General features: G+C 41.0%; 2 protein-coding genes across 11 annotated transcripts in view; one reads left to right on the top strand and one right to left on the bottom strand.

The window, feature by feature from the left end:
* Nucleotides 1-1,044: 1,044 nt before the first annotated feature.
* Nucleotides 1,045-4,919, bottom strand: sart1 (spliceosome associated factor 1, recruiter of U4/U6.U5 tri-snRNP). The gene is made up of 2 exons (XM_034687331.1): nt 4,788-4,919; nt 1,045-3,619 (listed from the first exon to the last, which is right to left on the bottom strand). Exon 2 carries the CDS (start codon nt 3,602-3,604, stop codon nt 1,247-1,249), a length of 2,358 nt encoding a protein of 785 aa, XP_034543222.1. The 5' UTR covers nt 3,605-3,619; nt 4,788-4,919; the 3' UTR covers nt 1,045-1,246.
* pcm1 (pericentriolar material 1) overlaps nt 4,899-14,312 on the top strand; it is a 25,009-nt gene continuing 15,595 nt past the window's right edge. For 3 of the 10 annotated variants that reach the window (XM_034687330.1, XM_034687328.1, XM_034687327.1), the window contains exons 1-12: nt 4,929-5,135; nt 7,258-7,372; nt 7,653-7,901; nt 8,746-9,072; nt 9,847-10,017; nt 10,523-10,642; nt 10,911-11,097; nt 11,510-11,619; nt 11,810-12,083; nt 12,173-12,323; nt 12,606-12,818; nt 13,242-13,408. In XM_034687330.1, the coding sequence (XP_034543221.1) occupies nt 7,277-7,372; nt 7,653-7,901; nt 8,746-9,072; nt 9,847-10,017; nt 10,523-10,642; nt 10,911-11,097; nt 11,510-11,619; nt 11,810-12,083; nt 12,173-12,323; nt 12,606-12,818; nt 13,242-13,408 (2,065 nt within the window). In that variant the 5' untranslated portion in view covers nt 4,929-5,135; nt 7,258-7,276. Of the gene's footprint in view, nt 5,867-7,257; nt 7,373-7,652; nt 7,902-8,745; nt 9,073-9,846; nt 10,018-10,522; nt 10,643-10,910; nt 11,098-11,509; nt 11,620-11,809; nt 12,084-12,172; nt 12,324-12,605; nt 12,819-13,241; nt 13,409-14,312 lie in introns of all 10 variants that reach the window. The other 7 variants (XM_034687326.1, XM_034687323.1, XM_034687325.1 and 4 more) reach the window with 5 other exon arrangements.

Genomic DNA, 14,312 nt, shown 5'->3' with positions numbered 1-14,312 from the left:
GAACACTTTCTGGGTTAAACTTACAATGCTGTAAATGTTGATAAATAAAGATGAAAGGAAAGGGAATAAGATGAATTAATTTAATTTAAACGAAAAGAAAAATGGAAATGTTTGTATTATTTATCCGGAACAAAAACACATCATTTTTTCCCTCGAACATCATATTTCTTTACCTTCCTCTATGATCTTATATTCTGATACATTTAACATCTCTAACATCTTATTTTCATATTTATTTTACTTCTCTTAATGTTATATTTTAAACGTTCACACTATACGGTTATTATTCTTATGAAGAGGTTAACTAATGTTTTAGATCAATATAATTTAATTATAACTTTATTTAATTCTGTAATAAAATGAGGGCTACCCTTCAAGTCAGTACTCACCTGTCATACCACCTTTTAGAGACCCATACAAGCTGCCACTGGCTCACTTATGTCAGGGAAATAAGGGATTTATTAGCACATAGAGGTGCAGAAGAATTTATTTTATACTTCACCATATCTTAGGACAGTGTCTAATTTCAGAATTTATTATCATAATCCTGGGTTGAGTTTGTTTTTTTGTTATCAAACATGGTACCAGAGTCAATACTTAGATTACTGAATGTAATATGTACAGAATGTAAATCTAAGGACTTAAGTTTTCTTGCACATCATTTGTTAAAGAAATTTCAGTAAGTTTTAAATTAAAAAAATTTTTAACTCTACATTTTCACACTATTCCAGGAAGCAATGTCAATATTTTTGTTTTTCATTTCATTCATATTGTAAACCACATTTCACTTATAAAAGGTGAATCAAATTTGCCATTTAATTTCCTTACCTACAATTAGAACTCTTCCATTTGTTCTCTGTAATAGACCTGTCCCTCACCTCTTGGCTTAAAACACACTCATGGATTGACAGATGGCATTCAAATGAGTTAAAAATTACATTAAATTAGTCAGTATGTATTCTCAATAGAAATATCCTCTAAAAGTATCCTTGTGAGTAAGTATTCACTTTAATAGTTTTCAGCAAGAACAAAAAACCCCACATCTCTCCTTGTCATTCGTTTTATTGGACAATTCTTTAACGACAATAATGAAGCTTGTTTGAATCAGACACAATTAAAGCAGTTACTTAAAACAACATCTGTGTGTATGTTTGTGTGTGCGTGTGTGTAATTGGGCTATCTGTGTATGTATCTGTGCATGTTTCAGTGATTTCTTGATTTACAGTTAATTCTCTCAACCCCAAACTTATTTGGTGATGGTGTTTGCATTCATACTCTTCCCACTCCCACTGAGCACAATATATGGTGTTTTCTGAGATTTCTGCTTCTCTTGGAGCAAAGCCACCGTCCCCAAAGGAGTATCACTGCTGCTCATCTTCTTCAGCAGTGCCTCTTCTTCCAGCTTTTTCATTCTCCTCTCGGTCTTCATCTTTCCAGACCCTTTCCCGTGGAATCGATGTGAGAGCTGCCTGAAAGCTTCTTTAGGAGTGAGTCTCCTCCCAGATTCATCCACGTACTCGATCTTGACATCAGGCTTATATCCGTCCTTGTCCTTGAAGTCTTGAGTGAAGCCTCTGTATTCTTCCCTGCGGCTGTACTTGTCATCAAAGCCCATCTTGTCCTCAATGCAGTAGTTGTCATTAGGCAAAGCACCTTTTGGTGCTCTGACACGAGCTACCTTCTGCATTTGGGTGTCCAACAGACCTTTGTTTTTGCACAGCAGCAAAGCAGCAGCAAGGCCAGAGTTGACAATGGGCTCTTCATCCAAAATGGTGGCAGAAGCTGTGGAGAAATCTGGTTGTTTCTGCTCTTCATCCAAGTTAACTGTGCTCCAGCCAACATTCTCATCCATTTCGGAGTCTGAACCTCCTGCATCATCTTTCTCCTCTTCCTGCTCAAAGTCCATCATGTCTTCTTGGTCCTCTCTGTTGCCTGACAGTCCATAAGTTGGAATATCACCCAGAGCTCTGCAAAACTCGGAGGTGGCATTAAAAACAATGTTGTTTTTCTTCTCTGAATCATTTTCAATGTTGCCTTTCTCAAGGCTTTTAATCTGCTCTGCCACCTTTTCCCCAGAATCTTTAAGAAGCTGCTTTTGCCTCAGCTTCCTCTGCTTCTCCAGTTGTTTCTGCAGCTCCTGCTCTGCCTCATCCTCCTCAATGACAGTGGGCTCAAAGGGTGAAAAGTCACCATCATCATCATCACTTATGTCCATTTCTGCTGTCCTGATGTCATCAGACAACAGGGGGATGTTTTGTGTTGAGGTGCCCTCTCCTCCTCCTCCTCCTCCCTCCTCTGCCTCTTCCTCCTTAACTTCCTGACCCTCTTCCTCCAGCTGTTTGCGACCTCGACCCCGACTCCTGGACCCAAAATCGGTGCTGCGGGTGTCATCGAGATGAAGCTCATCGGCAACTGAATGTTTCTCCTTCTTCCGGATTTTCTTCACACGGCGCTTTGTCTTTTTAAAGCCCACCATTTCTTGAGGTGTGTAATACTCAGAGGCGATCATGAGAGCTGGCATTTCCAGAGACTGGGCTTGATTTCTCAAAGCCTCCCTCATGGCCTGAAGCTCCCGCTCTCGCTCCCCATCAGCAAAGCCGCCAACATTCAAACGGAAGCTCTTTTTCTTTTCGCCCTCAATTTCTTCATCATACTTTGAAAGTACTGAGTGGGACTTCAATGTCACCATATCATCCACACTCTCCTCTTCTTCATACGGCTTGTAATCTGGCTTCTTCTTCTTTAGCTCCACATTCTTCTCTGCCTTTTCTCTGTCCACCAGTCCCACATTAACAAGCACATCCTCCTCCTCTTCAAGCACACCTTTGTCCTGTAGGGTCAGAATGACAGTCTGGCCTTCGTTGAATGAATCCACCTTATGCTGCACTTTGAGCCCCTTTAGATCTCTTGCTGTGTAGGCCTCCTTTCTGCTTTGTGCAAAATCCTCTTCCACCAGACTGCTGACACCAAACTCCTCATCCATCTCCTCCAGAAGCTTGGCCCTCTTCTCTGCCATTTCTTTCTCTTTTGCCATCGTTCTGCTTTTCTCAACCCACTCAGCTGTGTCATCCAGCCAGCCATCATCTGCTAAGGTCTTGACTTTCCCCAGTTTCTGGTTCAGGATGCGTTTTTCTTTCATAGCTGCAAGCTTCTCCCTCATCTCTTTCTGTTTTGAGATGAGAACAGGGTTGATGGTCTCCGCCACCAGTGGCTCCTCTTTGGTCCCCAGCTCCTTCTTGTTGTCATTCATTTCTAGAGGCTTCAGTCCCAGCTTGGCTCTGAGTTTGTTTGTATCATCAATGCTGAGAGATGCATCTCCGCTCGCAGACTGAGGTCCAATTTCTGCATTGCTTTCCTCATATCCAAGATCCACTTTTTCTTTCTTAACTCGCGGCTCCCCGCCGCCCCGTTCACCTTTGCCGCGGCTCTCTCGCCCGCTTCTTTCCCTGGACCTGGAGCGTTTTCGTTTCTCTTTATCTCGAGTACCATCCCGGTCTGATCCATCTCTCTCCCGGTCCTTGTGGCGATGCTTCTTATGTTCCCGGCGGCGCTCTTCTGCGTCCTTGTCGCGGCTCTTCTCCTTGTGTTTCTTGGATGACCCCATCGTTACAGCAGACGACTACAACAGAAGGTACAAATAAAAGAGTTGTATTACAAAATACTCTTAATTGCACCGTGATGCGCACAAGTGGTGGACAGTGACAAAGTAAATTTACTTGAGTGCTGTACTTAAGTACATTTTTTGAGTATCTGTACTTTACTTGAGTATCATTTTATGGAGATATTTCTTACTTTTACTCCACTACATTCAGAAGACAATTATTTTACTTTTTACTACACTACATTTCTATCAATGCTCTGGTTACTCACTACTTTTGTTTTGAAGTCAGCTCATGAATTTCCTTCTCTTTTCTGAAATCTGATCCCTAAGACAGTAACATGTGTTTGTGTAGCTCTTTTTTGTCTCAGTGGTTTAGTCATACCTGTATATTGTGCATCTCCACGGTTGAACGTGGAGCAAACACAGAGCAAATTTCACTCAGATCAGGCAGTTCATTTAGAGGTGGTAATGATGACTATAATTCTCCACCTGAGCACCCAAGTCCATATCTTCAGCCCGTGTTAGAGGTTTTTGAAATGAAGAATGATACATATCGTTTGAAATGTTCTCCCTGTTTCCCATACTGCCCAAACATACAAACATTCACAGTCCAACCTGAGAAAGCGTGTTGAGCTACAGAACATTTGTTTCATTCCAGAAGAACATTTCAAACTAAGTTGTCTGTGCTTGGAGTAACTTAATTGCTGTTTTGTTCCATAGTATAGTTTTCAGAGATTTCAAGTAATGTTTTCTAAATAAACATAATGTAAAAGAATGTAATTCTGTAGTCTTGACTGCACTCGTGCTTTGTGAAAATACAACATTTTGAGATTTTTTAAGAAGTACTTTGAATACCTAAGTATTTTTAAAAGGAAGTATTCCAGCACCTTAACTCAAGTAATAATCTGACAGAACAACTTTCACTTGTATTGGAGTAATATTTGACCAGGAGGATCTATACTTTGACTTAAGTAATAAATACATGTACTTTGTCCACCACTGATGCGCACTGAGAAAACACAGTGTTGATAGCTTCCCTTTGCTAACTAGCTCCCGTTAGCTTTGAAAGCTAAGGGGCTAAGCAAATATTCACCTCACTCGGTGTAGGACCGAAATAGTCCTCCGAATTTTGATGTTAATCAACAGCGAGTGAGCTACATGGAAAAAAGAGATGTAAATAACTTACTTAATCCAGCCAAATCATATAATCTCCACGTTCAGTTGCACAACGTCGACGCTCATCAAACGAACATCACTCGAAAATAATACTGTTTCCTGTTTTCTGTGCATCCACTTCCGATGTCCGGGTCGAAAGAGCAGTTTATGTATAGTGCCACCTGCTGCCTGCAGTGGGATGTTTGAATCAGGCCATGATCACAAACCTGGATTCATGAGGTGCTGCGTTGTGTGACCGATAAGACGTTATCATCGATCGGATGGATTACACCAGACTCCAGGATCGTCTGTAAAACACTAACCAAAGTATATGAAGGAAAACAGGCAACGACATCTGTTTCCATTTCCACTCTGAAAGGTAACACAAAACGTTCATTGTCTTTAATTGTAAGCTAACTTAGCAAGCGCAGTTCAAAATAACACTCCCACTAAGGCAGTGTTTTAACCTGCTGCTTGTGTCGGTAGTAGAGGATGTTGATTTTAGACAGCCCTGTCAATTTGCAGTCCTCTGTTTACTGTGACAACTAGCCCCCAAATGTTCACCCTGATGTTTAGCCTCGCTAGCCGTGATGCTTGTTTGCTTCAACTTCTGTAAAGACATTCAAAGTTAGCTCCGTTTTGGGCAGCTGTCATCAAGCTATGCAGCACTAGCGAGCTACCACAACAAGCTTGATAACTTTCTCGATTCCTTATTCGACTTATTTGTGATTTTTTGGATCGACTCTTAACACTGTGGAGTTGTTTGGTGGAAACTCAAAGTAGCTGGTGCACCCCGGGGATCTTGCATGTTGCCATGGCGATTGTGGGACGGATCTAGGTCACAAACGTTAGGCTAGTAAAGTTCACCAAGACACATTCATGTGTTTTACTTATGTGTACCAGAACTGTAAGTACTATACAGGTAATCTCTGCATCGTACAGCCTGTTAAGCTAACATCAACGGATGATTCTGCCACTCTGCTGCGCGCTAACTGGCTGCGTGGTGGAGGGAATGTCTCATTGTTTCCCCGGGAATCCAAGCGGGCCACGGAGACACTAAACACCAACAGGCAGTGTTAACGACTCCAGACAGGTCACATTAAAGAGCAGGTACATCAACGTAATCACATAATACAACCAAAACTGATGTAAAGTGGACTTAAGCTGACAGATTTAAAAACATGTACCAATAAGCATGTTTGACAGATATTTCAAAGGAACAATAAATTGGTTCCAAGAGGACATTTTTTCTGGATATCTAAGATTGAGAACATAAACTGGAGGAGGGCCTGGCTTTCACCTTATATTCACTGTATCACAAACTAAGTTAAGGAGGTACACTTCAGAATACTACATCAAATTTACCCTGTTAACAGCCTCATCGCTAAGTTTACAGATATTGAGAATGAGTGCAACTTTTGCAAAAACGATATAGAAACAATTTCTCACCTTCTTTTTTTAATGTGAAAGACCTTTAATCTCATTTTTTCTCAGCTGCTAATTATGTTTATTCTCTTAAACTCAAAGACGTTGTTTGTTACTATGATAACAAGGAAAATATTGCTCTTGAATGTATCATAGACTTAATTATACTGTATGGCAAGTTTTTCATTCTCAAAGTCACTTCCGAACTTTTCAATTTTCTTTCTATCATTGGGTCATTGACATGATGTGCATATTTTTGTGTCCGAATCCATTAGGAAGTATCCCTTAGAGTGGTTACAGTGTTTTACACATTTGTATTTTGTGAGTATATTTTTTATTTATAATATATTAGGATTTTTGCATTCTATTGGCCAGGTATGAAATATAGATTTTACAGTTTTAGGTTGGTTGTACCACCTGACATGGAAAGTGTTACAGCCCACCTATAACTTGATAAAAGCTTTTCTATTATTATTTAAGAGACATCTACAAACCTTTTAACTCAGCCATGACAATTAGTTGGGGTCTTCTGAATTATTTAATATGTTGAAGTCCATTATAACTACTTACTTTCAAAATAAAAGGTCCATGAGTACGGTGGTGCCACCCTGACATCTGAGAACATGCAAATTGCCGGACAAAAGTTATTAAATAACCTTAGGTGCCTTTAAACTATTGCAATGAAATTATGTGTATTTCAAAGCTCGCATATGTAAAATCATGCCATGGTGTTTTAATTTGAATTTATTATTCTTAAAATACATTTTTATAGTGTTTTAAGTCAGTTCACTTGCTCGGACGCTTGTGCCACCTGACATTTTCAGGGTTTGAGATACTTAAAAATAAAATAAATCTCAACGTTTGAATGTACTGAAATTGTATTTAAAATAAGCAGGTTTTCTAGAATAAATTGATGTATGTCTTCAAAATAACTTATTATGTCAAAAGAAAATAATGGTCATTCACTGTGAAATGTGCGTTTTACCCATTAAATATAAGATGGAGAATTTTCTAACTTGCTCTTTGTTCATTTCCATCTGTGTAGTGACCATTGTGCTGTTTGTTGTGAATTCCAGCAGGCTGTAAGTGAGTGACATGGCAACTGGAGGCACTCCTTTTGACGACAGTGCAGAGGAGCTGCACAACTGGACTGTTACTAATGGAAGTCTTGATGACAGACTAAACAACATGGTAAGGGCTAATCACAACACTCTGTAAGGAAAATTGACTGTTTCATTCTCACATAATGTTGCATTTAAGGGCCTCCTCAACACTGTTTTAGTATGTAGCACTAGCCAATCTCATCATAACTTTGTACTCTGAACTGTAAAGTAATCATTACTCTGTAAAAAGTGTCTCGGTATGTGATTCCATTGTCATGCCATGATATACCTGACATCAGAATATTGCATCTGTTCCCATAAGCATAGTATCTAACAGAGCAACCGTCAATGTTTTCACTGTTTATAAGGACTGGGGTGTTCAGCAGAAGAAAGCTAACAGGTCTTCAGAGAAGAACAAGAAGAAGCTTTCAGCTGCGGTGGTGGAGAGCCGCCTGACTAATGATATTTCACCAGAGTCCACGCCTGGGGCAGGTCGTAGGAGAGCACGCACCCCTCATTCCTTCCCGCACATCAAATACACCACTCAGATGTCTGTTCCAGACCAGGCTGAGCTGGACAAGCTGCGTCAGAGAATCAATTTCACTGACTTGGATGAGGTGGGATTGTTGAACACACACTTTAAGATATGTCAATATGTTTGGTAATCTGTTGCACTGCAACTATGAGGTACATGGCATCACATGCAATATTGAATGCAATATTTGACTTGAAAGGTATCATGTATTTTCCTGTAGAGCAACATTTTTATGATGCAGATTGTATGTCTTCATTTAGCATGACCTTGAGAATGCACACACATAACATACACATACAAGTGCCTTAATGCTTATTTTCTGCTAGTTGTAGATGTTAATCCCGTCACGTCTTTCAGCTTCACTTGCGCCTTTTGAGGAATCTAAAGGACGCATTATCACACTCATACTCAAAATAAGTTGCTGCTCTTGTTCCGTAATACATTCGAAAGCATAGCTGTGATGCATTTGGCAGGCAGTAGAGGGAACAATGGCTGAATATTTTTCATAGTTTGCTACAGAGTTGTCAGGTTGACCTTGATTAGCTGTCTAGCAGGAGGGTGACAGAATGGGAGATCAGTGCATGAAAATAGAAGAAAGGAACCGCCCTACTGAGAGGAATCAGGGCTGTATTGGCACTGATAGAGGTGAAGTCAGACAGATGATTATTTCAGAATGCAGCAGGGCATTCAATCAAAAGTTTCTGTAATTTAGTTTCCCATGTTGCGTAATTGTTTTCATGTATACCCAGTGTTTTGAGAAGGAAAAAAAATGTAATTTGATCCATGACACAAAGAGTGGCAATGTGGCTCATCAAAATAGGCACTGAGAAAGTTATAACATTCATTTCACCACATATTTCTGAACGAAATGCCCTGGATCTTGAGTGATGTTTTGTTCTGACATGTATTTTTCTTCACGTCTTTAGAGGAGCATTGGCAGTGACTCCCAGGGTCGCGTCACAGCTGCCAACAACCAGCGCCAGTTACCTGGAGAGAACAAGAAGCCCTACAACTTCCTACCTCTGCATGTTAACACTAACAAAAGCAAGGAGCCACTCCCTCCCTCCTTGTCTGCCCCGACCACACCGGCCATCACCAAGGAAACCAAGAAACAGAGCCCAGGACTCAGGGACACATTAACCCCTTTGCTTCCTACCAAGGATACCCCAAGGCCCAGTCGTGTTGGCACAGAGAGAGGGCCATCGGCACACAGAGAATATGGGAGAGGAGAACCCAGAATAGACAGCAGCCAGGTAATTTTTTGTTTTATTGTCTTCATGGTTAAAGTCTCAACTCTGTTTTAACTAATTTCCCATTGGTAGTCTAAGGATTAAGTGGAATAATAAGAGTTTCTGCTTCAAAAAGAAAACAACCAATTAAATTCTGTGATATTTACTCAATAAGTTAAATCTTTCACCTTATGTTGGGGCCAGAAGAGAAGGGAGTGGATTGGCAAAGTAATCAGAAATAGAGAAGTTGTGACACATTTCATAGCAATAGCATCTTATAATTGCCAAGATGCTTCAAGTGTCTTCTTTTTTGGAGGTACTAGTAGAAAATAAATCCTCTGGGTAATATGAATTTGTTTCATGTGAAACCATGAAGTTCATCTTTGATATATGAAGACATTAAATCATTAGCCTCTGTGTTTGCTGCTGTTTAGAAAGACAACAGTTTCCTGCTTAACTGAACTGAGGCCCTTTTCATATACACACATGTGTCTGTCAATGTATCCCAAAACTCCAGACTGCTCTGTAAATCAAAAACTAGGCTGAAAGTGAGGGAGCGCCAGTGCAGCTGAAGCTGGGCTGTATTTAGGGCAATTTATAAATATGCCACCCTCGGTGCCCAGTGAGTTTTTTTGCCCAACCCCCCCTTTTCTGCCCTTATTTCATCAAGTCTGAGCCGTCGTTACAGATGCTCGCTCACCTTCCCTCACGTCTTTCTCTTTCTTCTTTTCATTTACCGCTCTGAAACCCACACCCGTACATCAACACCCTCCTCTCTCTCTCTTTGTTCGGTCTCAGGTGGTGAGCAAACTGGTACAGATCCGGGAGTACATCAGTAAGGCCAGCTCCATGCGGGATGACCTGGTGGAGAAGAACGATGTGCCGGCAAACGTGGAGCGTCTCTCTCATCTCATCGACCACCTCAAAGAGCAGGAGAAGTCCTACTTGCGGTTTCTGCAGAAGATGCTGGTTAGTCTGTTGTTTGTATCGTCTGAATCCTTTGTGGCTCTCAGCTTTTCTCATGCTGTCGGACAATGGATCACAGTCTTAGCATGGCATCCCTGTTTTTGTGTTGCTGTCTGTCTCTATGACCGAACACTTCAACACAAGTCCTGTGTCAGGTGATGCTAAAAATAGGATATTCTGTAGGATGCTACCTTCCATGGCTACTGGATGGCTGTTAGTATAATTTTGCGGTGACTGGAGAGTAAAGGTGAAATGTATAATAGCTTCTGTTTAACACCTCATAGTCTATGTGGGAGATTGCTGGGTTTTTGCACTGAATTTTTCCACGGCTTCTTCATGCATACTTTCCCATATAAGGAGTTCTTGGTATACATTTAGGCAATAATCATTATCAGTTTTTAAGTTACTACTCTTACAATGTTGTACAACTGTTAGAAGAACAGTGTACTGTATTGTTTCTTACTCAGCTATCTTTGAGTCACTGGCTGTTCCTTCCACTACCTTTTAGACACGAGAGAATGAGGAGGATGACGTTGGGACCCTAGACTCTGCGGTGGGTTCAGGTTCACTGGCAGAGAGCACTTCTCTGAACGTTGAGGTTCACTCTTCAGATGCTTCAAATGCAACGGTTTGTAATCTGTGCTCTGTTTTTCAAAAGCTGTGCCTCGTTTTAACCTTGACAGCATTCTCTGTTACAATCAAAGCTAATATTCATACAGCTAATTGTAACTTGTCTGCATATTTAGACACAAGGAGATTTGGTTTCTGACATGCTGTGTCAGCGCCTGACATGCTTAGTCGATAAGTTTATTACCTATTCTGCTGAGTAGCTTGCAGCATTGTCGCTGTTTTGTAGATCCGCTGTTTGAAATACTAAGTGGGTGTGCATTTTGCAGGGTGGCAGGCCAGAAACGGTGAGAGCTGACCAGAAAGAAGAGTTGGAGAATCTGCGTAAGCAGCACGAGCTGCTGAAGAAGATGTTAGAGCAGCAGGAGCAGCTCAGAGCTCTGCAGGGAAGACAGGAAGCATTAATGGCCATGCAGGACAGCGCAGAACAGGCACTGGCTGTGATCGAAGACACTGGTGAGTATACAATTACCCGAGGTTCAGAAGTATTCCAGAAAAGGTCCCTGCTGTAGTTGATCTTTTTAAAGGTTTAAATAGGACATAATGAACCTCATCTATTGAGTATGGATGGGTGGGGCAGAATCCCTCTAACTTAACAGGACTGCATGCCTGACCAGGAGAGAGGCAAAGGGCAGTGGCATCAACATTTCTAGCAGTGTGTTATTCAAAAGGAAAAAGAAACATTAAGTATATTTTACATTTCTTGAATTCTGAAATGCACCAATTAATAGTTAGCTGGGGTTCTTTTTAAAGAAATGTTATGAGCACAAACTGATGACATAATAGAACGTGTATTTATGTCTAAATGTTTAAAGGGTTGCTCCGTTGTTTAACCACTCTGACATTTGTCATTCTTGTTTTTAAAAAGTGGTCACAGAAACCACTGGCAGTGTTTCAGGCCTGAGCATCACATCTGAACTGAATGAAGAGCTGAACGAGTTGATCCAGCGGTTTCACAACCAGCTACGTGACTCTCAGGTACATCAGACTCGACACCAAGGCTGCCATCTTCTACATCTACATTAAAATGTGTGCTAACTTGTGTCCTGCAGTTCTGTCAGTATCTGTATCTCCAGTATGATCTAAAGAGACTGTTCTGTTTGATGTTGGCGTGTAAACTCCAGATTTGTCTTGACAGTTAAACTTCTTCCTGATCTCTACCTTCTAGACTAAAGCAGTGCCAGACAACCGTCGTCAGGCACAGAGCCTTTCCCTCTCCAGAGAGGTGTGCTGGTCCAGGACTTCTCAGGCTCTCGGTCCGCCTCAACACAGGCCTCTCCTCCACTCTGCCTCCGGTCCCCACTCTGGCCTGGACACTGGGGCAACAGCTGCTAGTGCCAAACTCACAAAGCTCCAAGAACTGCAGGACAAAAAACAAACCATGGACAAGATCCTGCAGGAGCTGCACTCGCTCAGAGACCAGACTCTCAACAATAACTCATGTAAGAGTTCTTGTAGAGCAGCTTCTTGCTGTTATTCTGTGTTTTGTTCCCTCTGTTGAGTTTTAGATAAACTTGTGATTCCCCCTCAGGTCGCAGTTTGTCCGCACAGTGCAGCCTGAGCATGGGAGGATCTTCAGAATGTCCATCTGCTCTCTGCTCTAATGGGGCATCAGCTTCCACGGCCTTTCATCCTTCCATCACACAACGCCAGGACGGCTCCAATTCCACAGACAAGCTCAGGTACTAACAAAAACACACAGGCTTCAGGAGGTTGAAGAGGCAGATCAGATGTCAGCAGCAGGGTGTTGTAGAGAGCTGATGGTGTAATGTCTCCTTGCCCTCTTGTTGATGAGCTCAGTACCTTTTATAGTGTTACTTCTCAAGGTGCTTTGTACTTTAAAGTCAGGTAGAGGTGGTGATTGTGAAGACATTATCCCAGCGTGTGATGTAACCTTTTCAATTATTCATCAACTTCAACAATAACACATTTGCATTTCATTATTTGTCCCCCCCCCCCGACAGGAAGCTAAAGGAGGTCCACAAGCGTCTGAATGAGCTGCGGGAGCTGGTTCAGTACTACGAGCAGACGTCTGATATGATGGTGGATGCGGTCAATGAGAATGTGAAAGAAGATGATGATGAAGAGGATGAGGAAGATGAGACAGAGGACGGCTCTATGTTTGAAGCCATGTTCGACTCTGAGCAGGAGAACCGACAGCCTGTAACTAACATCAGGTGTGATTGTCTGAATAAATTAAAATTTTTCTGATAATCTTTTGAATATTTTTGCTCCTCAAATTTGAGAATAAGATGCTTTTTCCGGCCTTACATGAAATGAAATAGAAAATGTGTGTTTTTTAAATGTGGGCTGCATAAAGCAAGACATTTGGTATCACCATGTGAACTTCCAAAGTTTGTACTCTTTCATAAATCAAACAATCCTTCAAATAATCAGGTAGTAATGTGGAGATACATGATGAGAAAGATAATAGTTGATGGCAGCCTGACAGTATAAACACACTCAGCTTGGGAGTGAGGTTTGTTTTCCTTGAGCTCAAGTTACAGAATGATGGCCTTTAGCAATCAGTCATGGTGTTTGTAGTTCTGCTACTGACGCTGTGATGTTTCCATAACAGTCACAGCACTTTATCTCTGCAGAAACCCACAGCGCAGCGGGAACTGGACAGACCTGAACAGCCTGATGAACGGGCGCAGTGTGAGGAGCAGTGCCACTAACAACAGAGATGGCAGACTGAACACAGAGTGTGAGATCAACAACCGGTCAGCTGCCAACCTCCACAGCCTCAACATCCCCTCAGCCATAGGTACACACCCGTGCAAACACAAATCGGTTGTACAGCTGAAGCTGATCTTCCTGCTGGGTGTTAATTGTGCATTATTGCATTTTTCCTTAATGGCTGACAAAAGGCATGATGGTAGAGAGATTACTATATTTATGGATTTATGGCACATATAGAAAATCCATAGATATTGTAAAAGCTACCTGCATTGTGTTTGCCTTCTTGAATTGGATTATAAAAGCTGCAGAGATATGCTAAACCATACTGTACACTGGTATATCATGTCAGCATTATTATTATTATTAAAACATGCTTTTTAATCCATAACTGAAAATAGTAATTGTTTAAAGACTGACCTTATGTATTCGGATGCAATTTTTTGGGATCATTCCTTTATTGATTGAGCTTTGACATTGCAAACATAGCAAAAATTATGATTCAGCCATATCATTAACCCCACCCCTCCCAAATGGCAGTGTACATTGGGCAGTAAAAGAAGAGGACAGGGACATAGACACCTGAAGGATGAAAGAAAATAACCCTAAACATGTGGTTACAAAAAAAGGATATAATAATAATATAAATAATTATAACAACAACAACAACAACAACAATAATGATAATAATAATGATAATGATAATGATAATAATAACAATATACTAAGTAAATAATAGTATACACACACATTTGAACATTTAGGGCACTGGATGCACTTTTAAAGAAAAGTTTACAGTTTGCACTTTATTTAGGTACAGTGTGTGGACATAGGACTATTTAGCAATGTCTTAACAGTCACATTTTAGACTGAAACGCTTCCTTGCCCACCCCTTTCGTGAAACAACAGTGGCCTTTAATAAAAATAAGTTCCTGTGATGCATCATAAGTATGATACTCCATTAGTCACGTTTTTACCATCAAAAATGGTCT

This window comes from Notolabrus celidotus, chromosome 7, assembly GCF_009762535.1.
Source record: "Notolabrus celidotus isolate fNotCel1 chromosome 7, fNotCel1.pri, whole genome shotgun sequence".
Classification (NCBI taxonomy): Eukaryota; Metazoa; Chordata; class Actinopteri; order Labriformes; family Labridae; genus Notolabrus; species Notolabrus celidotus.
Note: the sequence above shows the minus strand (reverse complement) of the source record. Positions and strands in the feature narration are given on the sequence as shown.

What these genes read in the sequence shown, in the direction of transcription:
- sart1 (XM_034687331.1), bottom strand. Translation starts at nt 3,604, where the DNA reads ATGGGGTCATCCAAGAAACACAAGGAGAAGAGCCGCGACAAGGACGCA.